General features: G+C 32.8%; 1 protein-coding gene across 5 annotated transcripts in view; it reads right to left on the bottom strand.

Annotated features, from left to right (window-relative positions):
• The window catches only part of Cnksr2 (connector enhancer of kinase suppressor of Ras 2), a 234,530-nt gene that overhangs the window by 134,572 nt on the left and 84,779 nt on the right, over positions 1 to 15,179 (bottom strand). For all 5 annotated transcript variants that reach the window (XM_036175532.1, XM_036175527.1, XM_036175528.1 and 2 more), the window contains exon 5: positions 11,409 to 11,450. In XM_036175532.1, coding sequence (XP_036031425.1) covers positions 11,409 to 11,450 — 42 coding nt within the window. The remainder of the gene's footprint in view (positions 1 to 11,408; positions 11,451 to 15,179) is intronic.

The following is a 15,179-nucleotide window of genomic DNA, read 5'->3' as shown; positions in this document are numbered from 1 at the left end:
TGTGTGTGTGTGTGTGTGTGTGTGTGTGTGTGTGTGTGTGTGTTTTATAAGTACTACCCATACTGTGACAGGAATTTATTGTCAGCTCCAAATTTACTCTTCAGTGCCTTTTCTATGGGTAATGGATGGGCATTTCCTCCTTTACATTGGGCACAATGTTGTATATTTTTGTCAGTAGAGGGCACTGCAGGGACACTTCACGGGGAAAGAAGCCTTTTCTTCCGGGTTCTCATGGGCTACACATTAAATTCTCTTGTTTCCAACTTAGGGTCTATAACTGATGCTCTTTTTTTTTTTTTTTTTTTTTTTTTTTTTTTTTTTTTTTTTTTTAGGACTCCAGATAATGTTCTGCTCTAACCACATATGTAGACCATTTATGCCTATCTCTCAGCAATTCTGCAGCTGTGTCTGGGTTCAGAGTCTGTCAACCTGAGGCTATTGTAATCTGCTCTCTTGAACTCTTACTATTGCAGCAACCAAAATTTTGCTATAAGATCTTCCACCATCTTCATCTGCCTACATTGTGAAAAGTTGTCTCTCCTGTTCTGGCATTTGTGGCCTATCTTTGATCTAGGCAAACCTATGAGGCTACAATCACACCTTCTAAGCCATGGGGGCAAGTGCTCTGCCTGTATAAGGCATCTTTTCCTGGGTACTCATTTCTCTTAGGCTTCAGGAATGGTTCAGGATTCCCTTTATATCATAACAGAATTCTCAATATAGGTTAATAATTATTTGTACCAAACTTCCCTTGTTTAAGTTACTATGAATTTTTTGTTTCTATACTGATTCAATTATCTTAAAAACTGATTTTACAGCAACTTGGCTGTACTTTAAAAATTCCAGTGTCTTTGATCACATACAGAATGGTACGAGAAAAATATTATCCTCATACTTATCACTTTGCCTGGCCACTTGCATTCGCATGATTTTGTGAGTTTATCATAAAATAGATGTGGCATTTAAACCTAAGAAATTACAGCTAGTCCAATCCCTCAAGTAAATTAGAAAGGCTTATTTAAGCTTCCTCACACCATAGTGTCAAACCTCTCATCAGCGCCTTTTCTACTACATTATGTTACTACTCAATATAAACAATTACTTTATGTAGACAATGATTATACCCTCAGAGTCAGTCTAAATATTAAAACATTCTGTGATGTATAATATGTTCAGCAAATATAACAACATCAAAAACACTGTCTATAAACATCATAAAAATAAGCAGTAATAGTAGGTTATCTCTTTTATGTAGGGTTGAATTTTTTTAAGAATACAATTTTCTCCTTTTGTCCTTGAAAAGGCAAATATTTTCTACTTCTATCATATTATACTTGTATTTCTCTTTTGTCCTTTTGGCATGGGTGACAGTTATAAAGGAGTTAATTTTTAAAAAGATTTATTTTTATTTTATGTATGTGAGTGTTTTGACAATATGAATTCCTGGTGCCTGAGAAGGCCAGAAGAGGGTATTGAATCCCCTGAAACTAGGGTTACAGATGGTTGGGAACTACAATGTAGGTACTGGGAACCGAACCCAGATCCTCTGCAAGAGTAGCAAGTGCTCTTTATGTTCAGCCATCTCTTCAGCCCACAGAGATTGATTTATAGTTAAAACAGTTTCTAATGTTACTAATAAGTAAAGTGTCAAAATCCAATACAATATTCCAGAAACCAATTTCTGGCTCAGTAATAGCGTTACCATATATCTTTATGTTGATTACAAGGGGTGAATTGGGGCCAAGTTAGCAGGATTACATCCTAATGCTTTTCATCTATAAAACTCAATATTAGAAATCATATTAATGAGAATAACTAAAACTTATATGCCTAAATGTGATAGTCACAGTGAAATTTCAAGCATGCAAAAATTCAATTTACATCTGGACCAAGATAGCAGCTTTAAAAGTGGATTCTGGATTAAAATTGATAAAAGCTGCTTTTTCACAGATCACTGAAGATCAATATAAAGAATTATATGAATTTGAAAGTCATTAGCATTTTTCTGAATTCAAGAAAGCTCTAAAGATGGGTGTGATCACTTTCAGTATATTATAGGGCATGCAGCTACATGAGTACTTAATTTTTAAGGTTTGGGATATATAGCAGAGGAAACCTGATACCATATCAATGTGGAGACAAAGACTAAAATGACCACATTACTTCTTTTGCCAGGCCCCTCTCTTATAGCCAACTGTTGGCCTTGTTGTACTCTAGTGTAGACAGCAGAGAATGCACAAGAACTTCAGATCGGATGGATTTTTAGAAAAATTAATAAACTTGCAGATGTGAAAAATTATACAAAATATTTATGAAGTAAAATAAATACCTAACATGCAGAAAGTATTCAAATTCATTACAAAGTTAAGTAAGTGTAGAAAAAAGTTTGGAGGGGAGATAAAAAGGAGAAAAGAGGAGAGGGAGGCAGAAAGGGAGAGGGAACAGAGGAGGGGAAAGAGGAGGAGGTAGAGGAGAAGAGAGGAGAGGAGAGGAGAGGAGAGGAGAAGGAGGAACACAGTTTTGAATAGTAAAGCACCAAAAAAATAGGAAAGTATGCATTATTCTTCACACTGTTGGTTAAGGTAAAAAATGTTATTTGGTTTCAGAATAGTTCTTGGTTTAAGCAGTGTGACTTTAATGAACTCACATGGCCTGGGATTTTTCAAGAGTTTATCAAAGCAGAGAAGTCTTTCAGGCTTACAAATGAGAACAGCAGGGTTGCAAGAAGCACAGTGAGAGTGAAAAAGGCCAAGGCCTAAAATAACTTTTCCAAACGCAAAGACTACAGTGAAAGGTGGGAGTGAGGAATAAAAGCATGGAACTGAAGAATGTTCCCAGATTCTCTGATGCCATTTTATCATATAAAACAAAGATTTAAGCAAAACAAAACAGTCCCCAACATGCCAAGGAACATGTAATACAGAAGGGGCCTGCCTCACTGGGGGAAATTTCATACTTATAGGTATAAGAAAATGTTGATCACTCCAGTATATAGTACATTAAATATCTGCAATGTGCTTCGTGATCTCATTCTGTTTTTGACAATTGGATCTAATGGTACCCCCCAAAGGCCCAAGTTGTTCAGCATCCTTTTTTCTTTGTCATATTTTACATTAATACACATCCCTGTTCAACGCTACAAGCAAATTCCCCTTCCACAATAGTTTTTCATAGATTACTCTGATTTTAAAGATGAGAAATGTGAAACATCAAAATTGTCCCTAAGCCTTATTCAAGCCAGTTTTGACTATTTTACCCATATGAATATGAAATTAAGCCTTAAATCCCAAAAGAAGTATGGATACAGTAGAATAAAATATGTAATTTTCTTGTTTTTATTATAAGCATTCTGTAAACTAATTGAAAACGGGGAATTATTTGAAGCTAAAATTTCAGCTCTCATTTTTCCAAGCAAATATAAATACTACTATTCCAGAATATTCACTTTTAAATTTTTAATAGTAATGATTTACTCTATGCTTATGATTTCCTTAGCATTATAATTTAGAATCTTTCCTTTAACACTGATCAATGAATATTTTGGGATCATCATATAATTTAGTCATAAATTGTATATTCCTGAACGATTTCAGACAGTAATTGTGAATAGTAAATATTATATACTACAGTTGACTATAGTTTTATTCTATTTCTTAGTTTTCATTATTACATATTATGCTTCTCTGAATATTACCTATAGAAAATGTTATTGTATTCCAGATTCTATTCCCAGGGAAGTATAAGAATATGGATTTTTATTTTATTTGAGAGTTTCATACATGCGTACTGTATTTACAACATTTCAACCTCTCCCTCTCACCTACCCAATTCCTTGTGTGCCCTAACCTAACCTACTAGGTACATTTAGTATTGCATTTATGTTTAGGGATGACCATTTGAGATTGGATAACCTTTCAGGGAGCTTGTCCGTGGAGAAAACTGATTCTTATTCTCTTAGCAGCTACTGCCTGCCTGTAGATTATCATCTAGGGGTGGAATCTAGTAAAATTTCCTCCATCCACATTAGTATGTCAACTGGTGCTACCATTATGCAGGTCTGATAAGGCACCATACCATTGAGATTTCATAGGTGCGCCTTCCCTGTCATGTCTAGAAGACACTATCTAGCAGCAGGTATCCTGGTCCACTGGCTCTTATAGTATTTCCACCTTCTTTTCAATGGTTTTCCCTGAATCTTGGGAGTAGAGGCTATATTGACTTCTCAATCGATCATAAATAATTTCTGTCATTTCATGAAACTTAACATAAGCGTTCTTTGTTTAAATTTATTCATCCATAAGAGATGACAGTAAAATTTTTACTGAATACCAAAATGAGTTAGTGTGTATATCATATTCAAAGTAACAGCAGAAGCAAATTGCAAAATGCCATGTAAATATTAGAATTAATGTTTCTGAGACTTGAAAGTGTGTCAAACTTGCTTTCCTAAAAGGATTTGGTACTATACATGTATAGCAATAAATTAAACCCATTCTATTTTCATGAAGGTTCCCATCAGCACATGAGTATGTTTAAAAGTATGGGTATGAATAGATAGAAAACCCATTTTATTACTGCTTTATAAAAGTTCCTTGATATCTGAGGATAACTGCCTCTGATGAGTACTGGTAGGGACACTCTATTTAATTAATTAATTAATTAATTGATTAATTAATTTTTGGTTTTTTGAGACAGGGTTTCTCTGTGTAGTTTTGCGCCTTTCCTGAAACTCACTTGGTAGCCCAGGCTGGCCTCGAACTCACAAAGATCCACCTGCCTCTGCTTATTATAATTTAATGAGCCATGTGGAGATTGTCTACATTTAAAAATACAAAAAACTTAGGATATGCACATTATCTTTTGATAGTCAGTTAAAATTGCCATTAAAAAATAATAATTATCACTTCTATGTACTTTTCTGTTCTTAATCACCTCATCTGTGTTTATCATGTATTCTTTGTCATCAGGTACTTTCTTATTCAGGAGTTTGGCTTATTTTGTTTGACTTATTTAATAATCTTATTCTAATACATGTATAAGAAAGTACTTTAGTAACCTTGTTAATCTAAAAACATGGTTTTTTAAATTTGGTTTTGCACATGAGCTTTGGCCATTGCTTTTCTTTAAAATATTTGCAGTTTTTCATCCACTGTCTTCTGGAAATATATTCACATTCATGTTCGTTCTCTCTCTCTCTCTCTCTCTCTCTCTCTCTCTCTCTCTCTCTCTCTCATTTTCTCCCTCTCATTTGAGACAGCATCTCAGTATGTAGCAGGTTGACCTAGAGCTTATGATCCTCCTGCCTCAATTTCTCAAACTGAGCTTCATTTCCTCTAGTCTCTCTGGTTAAATGAATAATATAGAGTTACATTTTGCCATTATAATTATGAAATATTTGTATGATAATATCTTGAAATAATTACCCTTCTAACACATTTTCTAACTTTGGTGAATATCCAACTTTCTAGTCCACAATTATTCTATTTTAGCCTTTATTATTGCTTGTTGATGAGTTAACTCTAAACCCTTCTCTCCTATTCGCCATTTTCTGAATATGTAATATCTTAGTACTGTTGAAGTCCACTTGGTGTCTCCCTCTCGAATTTTCTTGATTTTGGTGTGGTCTTACTTCTACTTCTGTTTTGTTACTCCTAATATAACCATTTTCTTAGCTCACTTGGTCTTTGTTTACAGTGTACCTACCTCCTTTATACTGTAATATTTTTAAATAGGTAGCATTTTTGATCTAACTATGGACATTAAACAGGCTTTAATAAGCTTACTTCATGATGCAGGATTAGTTTAATATTGTAGTGTATTCAATCATATTTCCTTTTCTCTTTCTTTTTTTTAAATTTATCCTTATTATACTGACCTAATATAAGAAGATACACCTCATAACTTCCCTTGGCTCTCTAAGTTTTCCTAGGTGTGCTGAAAAGTGCAATGATATCTGTATTTCCTTATGGAATTCCTAAGGTATTGGAGTTTCCCAAACATGATCATTTCCTTCCCCTTGACAACTGCCTCCCATCCCTTCCCGTGTAAAGAAGATCTAGTCTACTACAAACATCTTCAACTCACTTTCTTTATTATAAATATATTCAAACAATTGTTATACTATATTTACCATTTGAACTTTGCATTTTTAACTTACATATTTTTTAAAGAGAGTGTCTCACATCTGGTGTGCTTGGGAACTCACTATGCTGATGAGGCTAGGCATGGATTCAGACTTTTGTGTGCCTCTGCCTTTGAAGTGCTAGGATTAAAGTTGTAACCCTCCATGTTTGTCCCTATTTTTGCAAATCTTGGTTTCCATCTTACCAGATAAAGTCTGAATTGCCATTCAGAGAACTATGAATTTTTTTTTCTTCTTATAGCATCATAAAAATTTTCAAGAGTTTTTGGAATGATAACATGGCATAGAATTGTATTCTGAGCATAACTGACTGGCCAATACTATCAGTGTCTCCAGCATCACCAGACAGAATGTGAAATTTCTAACTTCTATGGTGTAGAACTTTCCTAAGGAAACATACTGCATTTATTTTGAAAGATTCAAAGTCTTATTTCTTATTTAGTCACTCATTTGTAATAGCAAGTACCTCAGAATCTGGTATGAGAAAAAGAAAAGGGATAGAATTTACTACTAGTCTAAGTTCAATTTACCAATAATCGAAGAAATAAAGTTAATTTAACATAGAAATGATTATTATTTATTTTAAATTCAAATAAAATTTCAAACATTGTTTTATACTCTGAAAGTACTTATTTCCTTAACAAAACTAATCAAAATTAGAGAGGTCATTTTGTAGAAGAGAAATCTCACAGTATTCCTTTACCTTTAAATTAATTTCTGTTTGGGTGGGTGGGGAGGTGGGGAGGATCTGGGAGGAGTTGGGGGAGGTGAAAAGCATGATCAAGAATATATTGTATGAAAACTTAATACAAGTAGTTCATTTATGTTATCCTGTCACAGGGTAGCATCTGAACTTTTTTCAGAAATAAAATTTCTTATTTTCATAGCCCGGTATCAATTGCTCTTTTGTATTTAATTGCCTTGTAAACATAATAGTTCCCTACTGGAACTATTCTTCATCTGAATTAAATTACATAAACAGATGTGAAAATATATACCATATTTACATTAAGCAAAAAATGAAAAGCAAAGAGAAATCATGCCTAGAGATGAGAACCTAAAATGAAGCTAATATCTAAAATGGGTGCAATATTAACTACTTCAATCTTATGTTTCTAACAACGAATACATAGGGGAAATTAAATACAAGTGTTTTGATACAAAAAGAAATTATTCTGGAAAAACTGCACAAAGAGAAAATCACAACACACACACACACACACACACACTGACCTCAATAAAAGCCAGGAAGTAAACACATGAAGAACCCATAAAAGCAGGTCAAAGTTTAAGTAAATTCAACAGTTCAGGAGGAACCGCCATTGCTGCAGAAAATTCACTGCCAATGCAACAGTAACTCCAAGGAAATAAAAATAAAGGACATGAAAGGTCTTCTTGTATTCCTTAATAAATAAAACAATATGTACAGCTAATTAGTAGCCCCGAGTCCACAGGAAAGAGAACAATACAATGACAAGGTCTCAGGGAACTAGAATTGACAGTAACTACCACATCCAAAAAGAGCATGGACCTTTGTATCTGATTTGTTCAAATTCAGCACTCAAATGTTTTAGTATCTGCAACCCACAGTTTCACCTAATGGAAAATTATGATTAAATGAAATATGGGTTTGGTGTATCTTATAAAGAATGCTTTGGAGCAGAATGTGTTTTGGATTATGGATTTTTTTTTTGTTGTGGAATATTTGCACATATATGTTGGAACAACTTGGGAATGTGATTCAAGTGTAGACATCAAGTTCATGTGTGTCTTATATATACCTTATATGGCAATTCTGTTATTTCGCATACTCTTTCTGCAAAAAAGTTATATACACCAAACCATTAGAAAATAATGGTGTCAATATTTTAGCAACTCACAAGGACAATCATTACTTACTCTAAATGTATGTGAAACCAAAAAGCAGCCACTGTCCTGTAGCTATTCACATAAGTACAATAGTAAAAGGAAGATATACCATTGACACACTGAAAACAGATGTTCAGAGTAACTGACACAATTAGCATCATCAAAATACCTATACATCAGCTTTTATCCAATAACCAAACACAGACTTTTAGTCTTTACCTACAATGTGTCATGATTAAAAGGTTATTGCAAAAGATGTCTTATTGTTTTAGCGAAGAAGAAAGACAACCCTTTAATAAAGTTCCTCATGTTGTGGTGATCCCCCAACCATAAAATTATTTCCCTTGCCACTTAATAACTGTCAACTTGCTACAGTTATGAACTGTAATGTAAATATCTGTGCTTTCTGATAGTCATATGCAATCCCCTGGCCACTTAGCCCAAAAGGGATCGTAACTCACATGTTGAGGGCCACTAAAATAGGCATAGGTACAGCATCAAGGAGGAGTAGGTCCCCTAGGGATACTGGATACTTTTTTAAAAATATTTTTTAAATGTTTCTTCCAGAGTCATCTACTCCATTAAAAACAGATTTTGTCTCAGAAGACTCTTCTTGATCTTATGAACTATTACAATTTCTTGTTCTGTTATAAAAAAAAGCATTTCTCTATTCCTCCAATAGGCCCATTATTTGTTTTCACTGTGTTAACAACAGGTACTTTCTCTGCTGTATTAAAAATGCCATCTTTGGGGTTGGGGATTTAGCTCAGTGGTAGAGCACTTGCCTAGCAAGTGCAAGGCCCTGGGATCGATTCTCAGCTCAAAAAAAAAAAAAAAGAAAGAAAGAAAAAAAAATGCCATCTTCGGCTGGGCAGTGGTGGCACACGTTTTTAATCCCAACACTTGGGAGGCAGAGGCAGGCAGATCTCTGTCTCTGTGAGTTTGAGGCCAGCCTGGTATACAAAGCGAGTTCTAGGACAGCTAGGACTGTTACACAGAGAAAACCTGTCTTGAAAAATAAAAAAATATGTCATCTTTGTTGTAACAATAATCATGATCATCTTGATTCAGAACAATTTTGACAATTAAACTACCACCAAAGAATGAACAACTAGAGTATCAATGATTATATAACCTTTGGTATCTACTCCAATGAATATTTTCATTTTCCCATAAGCAGAACCTTTATCACAACAAATCTTTTCAATGTTCATGATGAGTCTTGCTTTAAACTTCTGCAGCTAGCTTAGAAAATACTCACAGTTCCATATAAGTTTCAATTCATTGAGGTAGATCTGTCTACAATGTAGTGGGTCCACTATTTAAACATGGAACTGAGATTTCCAGTTTTCAATTTCTGTGGTATTCTGTTCAGTATTTAAGCATAGTGCTTCACCAGTACATTCTTTTGTTTCTTTATGTCATACATAGTAATCATTCTGATACCAAATTCTTCTGTGAGAAATTTCATACTTACACTGCTGTCCAATTTCGTCAACAGTTTACTTTCTGTATTACAGATCAATATATCGTTATCTTTTTTTCACTGTGACACAAACTGATTATCTACAGACGTTTTGGGGGTATTTTTCAGCAATATCTTTATAGTACAGATGGAATAAACAAAACTAATAAAGAAATAAACCATGTGATATTTAATGCACACAGGTCTTATGCAGAACCTGCAACTGGCCCCCACATATGCCATTTCATTATCCTTTGCAAGTATTCTTGCATTAGATACACAAAAACGATATATCAGAACCTTTGTTGAGGTCTGAGAGAGTCATCTTTTCCTTGGTGATCTTAGATTAGTTGTGCTGTGAGCCTGAATTTCAATGAGCCCCATCATATGAGGTCATGGATGGAATTTTCCACTTACAGTTTTGGTGGCTTCATATGTGTGGTCAAAAACTTTAGTTTTTGGAGCTAGTGAGATGGGTCAGTGGGGAAAAGGCATTTGCTGCCAAGCCCGATTAACTGATTTTGAACTCTGGAACACATAATGCAGGAGAGAACTGACTTCCATGAGTTTCCTCTGAACTCCACGTGTGTGTGTGTGTGTGTGTGTGTGTGTGTGTGTGTGTGTGTGTGTGTATGTGTGTATATGTGTGTGTGTGCGCACGCATGTGTGGTACATGTATATGTGCATGCAACAGTTTTATATTTTGAATGAACTTCAAGATAACTACTTAACCTGTAATATACTTATAGTATTTAAACTAGTGCTTGGAATATATATACATATATATATATATAATTAAATAATTATTTTTATGTAAATAATATTAAATATTAAATAAATATTTCCTTTCTGTTCTCCAGAACCTCTGGATAGTAGTACCTAAAAATGTTAGACACAGTTATTTTTCCTTCCTAGACTAACAGAGAAAAGAGTACATCAGTTGTTCTTTCCTGAGACCACCATAAAGAAATGACAAAGGAAATCACTGCTACAGAGTGAGGGGAAGAGCATTAACTCAGCATTGCTGCCATTCTGAGTTCATGTTTCCCCCATATATTTAGGCAAGATATTTTATATATGTCTCACTCCCGAAATAGAACATTTTTGTGATTATTCAAATAAATATAAACAGAAAGAATAAAAATGTCAAGGCACATGGATCTTCACTGATGACCACATAATTACTGCAGAAGTGCTATGTTCTTCCAGCGGAAGTGAAGAAGGTATTTTAACATAGGTGAGAATTCATTAGATTTACAAAAAGTAATGAAGCAAGGTGTTCATTAACAACAGATACCTTTTCGCTTTGAGATTATAATATAACCATATCTCACTTCTCATAATAAAATATCAGCGCACTTCCAGTGAGATTGCAAATTGTCCTCTGATCTCTACATGCATACTGTGGCATGTATTCATACCTCCCTCATCATCAACAAAATAAATAAATGTAAAAAAAAAATCAAAGAAATTTATGGATTCAACAAATACTGACAAATTGCCAGTTAGAATTCTGGTTGTTGAGTATAAGATCAGAGCAAGGAAGTTTGATTTTCTTAGGAAACATTTCACCTGAATGAATATAGCAATAAATTACTCCCATTGTAGAAGAAAACACCTTGTTCTGATATATGTTTAAGTCATAAATTACCAACAAAAGTTCTTTCCATTTCTGTTTTCAAGATGATTTTATTTACTCAAATCTTGCCTCATAGAATAAAATTCAAATATTAAATTATTTTTTCTATTAGCTAAAATAAGGTGACTATAACTAACATATTTTGATTCTTTTACAGTTTTCCTAAAATGTATACTTAACTAATGTAGGTTAATAGATTTTTTTATTATGTATTACTTTTTGGAAGCAATAGTCTTTTAATTGCTAGGTAAATATTGTATATTGGAGATAAAAATATATGTAAATCTACTTACCACATGAAGAATTTTATTCTCAGTTTCATATACTGTGCAATCCTGAAAACAAGAACAAATATTCTGTTAAAAAATTATCCATTTTAAGGAACTGTACTAATAGAAAAAAAATCTTGACATTTCAAGCAAAACCTGAAATAAGAATGGGAAAACTCTGAAAATCTTATTTTTTTTGGTCAAGTAGAACCAATGGTAAGGTTAGAAAGTCAGTTATTTTGCCGTAAGTATAGTTTCTAATTTGACCAACTTTAAGGGCAATAGATGCTAAGATTACTTTTGAAACACTGAAAAAATTATTAAACATTTTCTATCTAAAATGAATCTGTCAAAATATCTCCAAGATTTTAAACATTGATTTATTACAGGTTAGACCACTAAGAAAACATTAACATTTATTGACATTCATATCAAAATCTCATACTTTCATATTTTAACTACTCAAAATACCAAATCTACTTTATATTATATATTTAAAAATAACAGGTTTATAGTTTTCCATAAATTTGAATGTCTGAAATTGTAAAAAAATTATTTTGAAAACTAACTACAATTTTATCTCAACTTTTTGTTAACTAATAAGCCATAATAAAGATGTCTTCTGTTTAGAAACATAATGCTTGTCATTTTCTTCAAGAAATTTGTAAACTGGCCATAGACATGATATGTATTAGTAGTGACCCAATAAAAGTGATCTGAGAATTAAGTGAGAAAATGAGATAAACTTCTTGGCCCAGGGTATGACACATAGGGAATAATAAATACGCTGCAATATATGACTCTTGTTTGGCATCATTATTTTAATTAAAAAAAAAACTACTGCTTTTACTTAAAAATACAAAATTAACAATTACTTGGTACATTATCCCAAAATCCATATTCCACTCCATTATATATTTTAAAGAATTTTGTTTTCTCTGAAATTCATTTAAAAAATAAGATCTACATCTTTCATAATATTATTTAAATATAATACTTTCTTCAGGTAATCTTTAGGTACACATTCATAGCAGGCACATACTTACTAATCAATCAGGGGTAATATTTTTTATGAATCTTGTTATATTGACCAGGCTTCTCTTAAACTTGTACTTTTCTGTTTTTTGAGTAGCTATAACTAAAGGTATGTCACTGTACCTGGCATTAGGAAAAAGATTTATAAGGAAAAGTTAGGTCAGATTCATTTCAGAATCTAAGAGTAATACTTTGGAGTATACTAATGTGCTAAAGGAGAAAAGTATGTCTACCAACAGAATCACATCAGTACCTGTATATATTTAAACAAAGTAAACTCTTAATAATTAATTATGAATTATGTATTCAGAGAAACCAATGTAAGGATAAAATATTATATATGGATAATGAACTTAGAATATTGTTTAAATTTGGAAGAATTTAATGCTACAGAAATTATTTTTTAACACAACTGCATCAGGAAGAGAGAGTTCGGAAAATGGTGGGAGGTTGCCTGGACTCCTGATGCATTTTAGTAGCAATGGATTTAAGTTTCATCATTTATCTATCTTCCCCAAATCAAAAGTTATTATTAATCATTCAAACTTCAAAGAGAATCTCCTTAAGAAAGTAAATATCATTTAAATGAATATTCTACTAGTGGCAGAGTAGTAACGTATATACCTTGCTAGCAGCATAATAATCATACAAAATATAATTTAACACTATATCTTATGTGGATATAACACAAAGAACTGTTAAAATAATCTAAAAAGTATTTTAGAAACCACTGCTTGTTATAAATAGTATTAATATGCTAAATCTGTTCTGTATGCTTTATAAGACAAAACAAAAAGTCACGTATCATTCTGCTATACCTGCATCATTAATAATTATTATTTTAGCAAGGGACAAAGCAGATATGTACATATTAAGGAAGTACAAAAACCCCTTATGCTCTCTTGATGTTTTATGTATGTATGCATGCATGTATGGATGTACATAAATACATCTTATCTCTACTCACTGAGAAGGCACAGGAAGAAAGATCAACTTAGTAATAATTTTTCAGTTCTGTGGTCTTGTTATACCATTTCCCAGGCCTTCTTGGAAAATGACTAATTCCAAATCAGATTAGAATATACTTGATAAGAGTGGACTATATTTTGATTTAAGATAGAATGAAACTATCTAAGATGACTAGTATTGAGCTAGGAGTTAACATGAAGAGATTCCTACTTCCTAAACAGAATAATCTGAGTACATAAGAAGATAATAGTACAATGGATGGAAACACACTAAATACTGTGGAATACTAATTATGTTAATATATCTAAGGTTTTAATATGAAATTTAACAATTACTAGTGCTGATAAAATATATTTCATAAAATAGTTTTGTGATATTATATATACAGAAATGATTAGACCAGGTAGGACAGCTGTCTTTTCCTCTTAAATGAACAAACATGAGTAAAATATGGTGTGATGGTTAAATTGCTAACTTGTCATGACCTAGAATTACCTGATCAGAGAATCTCAACTACAGATTGTCTACATTTGGGTTGGCCTGAGGCTGAGTCCACAGGATTGTCTTAAGTTAATATAGGAAGTCCCAGTTCGCTGTGGTTGGTGCCATTTCTTAGGCAAGGTTCCTGAATGATGTAAGAATGGAAACATTGAGCTGAGCACAAACAAGCAAGCAAAGAAATATATATGCATTCATTTCTCTGCTCTATACTGTGAATTTGAGGTGGTCAGCGGATGGATTGGAGTTCCTGTCTTGACTTCCTTACAATGACGGACCGTAGCTGGAACTATTAAATAATAAGCCCCTTCCACCCCTAAGTTACTTCATGTTTGAGTATTTTATTACAGCAACAGTAATGAAACCAAATCACATAGCATTTGCACAGATGTGCCAAAAAACTACACAGGAAGCAGCAGTTTTCATGACATTTAAAGTTGAATGTCTTTAAAAGGATAAATGCCACACAGTTATGTAAAAGGGCGATTACTTATTTTTAAAAGTTAATACTCTTCTTATAAAATTTAATACAACTGTATTACAGTATTCCTTGTTTCAGACAAATTTCAAACTTGTGGTACAGTGCCTCAACTTATTACATTTATAATTGGAGATTATATAGCATTTGGAAAATGAACTAGTGATACATGTTCAATGACTCTGACGTAATCTTTTTAAAGTCTAAAGAAACAGATACATCAGGTGACCAAGGCAGTTAAGATTTTCAACCAGAATAACAAAACATACACAAATGTTTGAACTAACCTTACCATTTAAAATAAACATAGCTAAGTGATTTAAGGGAAATTTTTTAAAAATGAATTTTCAATTGATATTTTGTAACTTTTCAAGTGTAAAACCTTAACCATTAAATCAATACATTTGGGATTCTTTGATTAGTTTAACTGACACAATTTTAGTGCTTGAAGTGCAGAGAAGGATCGGATACATTCTACCTCAAAACATTTAGTAATAATAGCTTTTAACTGGTGGCACAAATAAAGATGTGTGTGTGTCAGGAGCAATGTATTTGCAGTGGAACACATGTAAGCTAATGTAATCAATTTCATATAAGAATTACTCAGAGACCAATTTAAAATGCAGTCATATATTTCATGCCCAGTAATACAGATTCAGTAGGCTCCCAGACACTGCCAAGATGACTTTGATGAGATGGTATTTTTGAAAAAAAAAAAAGTTTATTTATTTTCCCAGATTTCTGTATCATAGAGGAAAAAATAACCAAAGTAAAAATTATCAAATGTCCAGAACACACAAATTGGTAGACTGGTT

This window comes from Onychomys torridus, chromosome X, assembly GCF_903995425.1.
Source record: "Onychomys torridus chromosome X, mOncTor1.1, whole genome shotgun sequence".
Classification (NCBI taxonomy): Eukaryota; Metazoa; Chordata; class Mammalia; order Rodentia; family Cricetidae; genus Onychomys; species Onychomys torridus.
The sequence above is the reverse complement of the archived record's forward strand: the minus strand, read 5'-3'. Positions and strand labels throughout refer to the sequence as shown.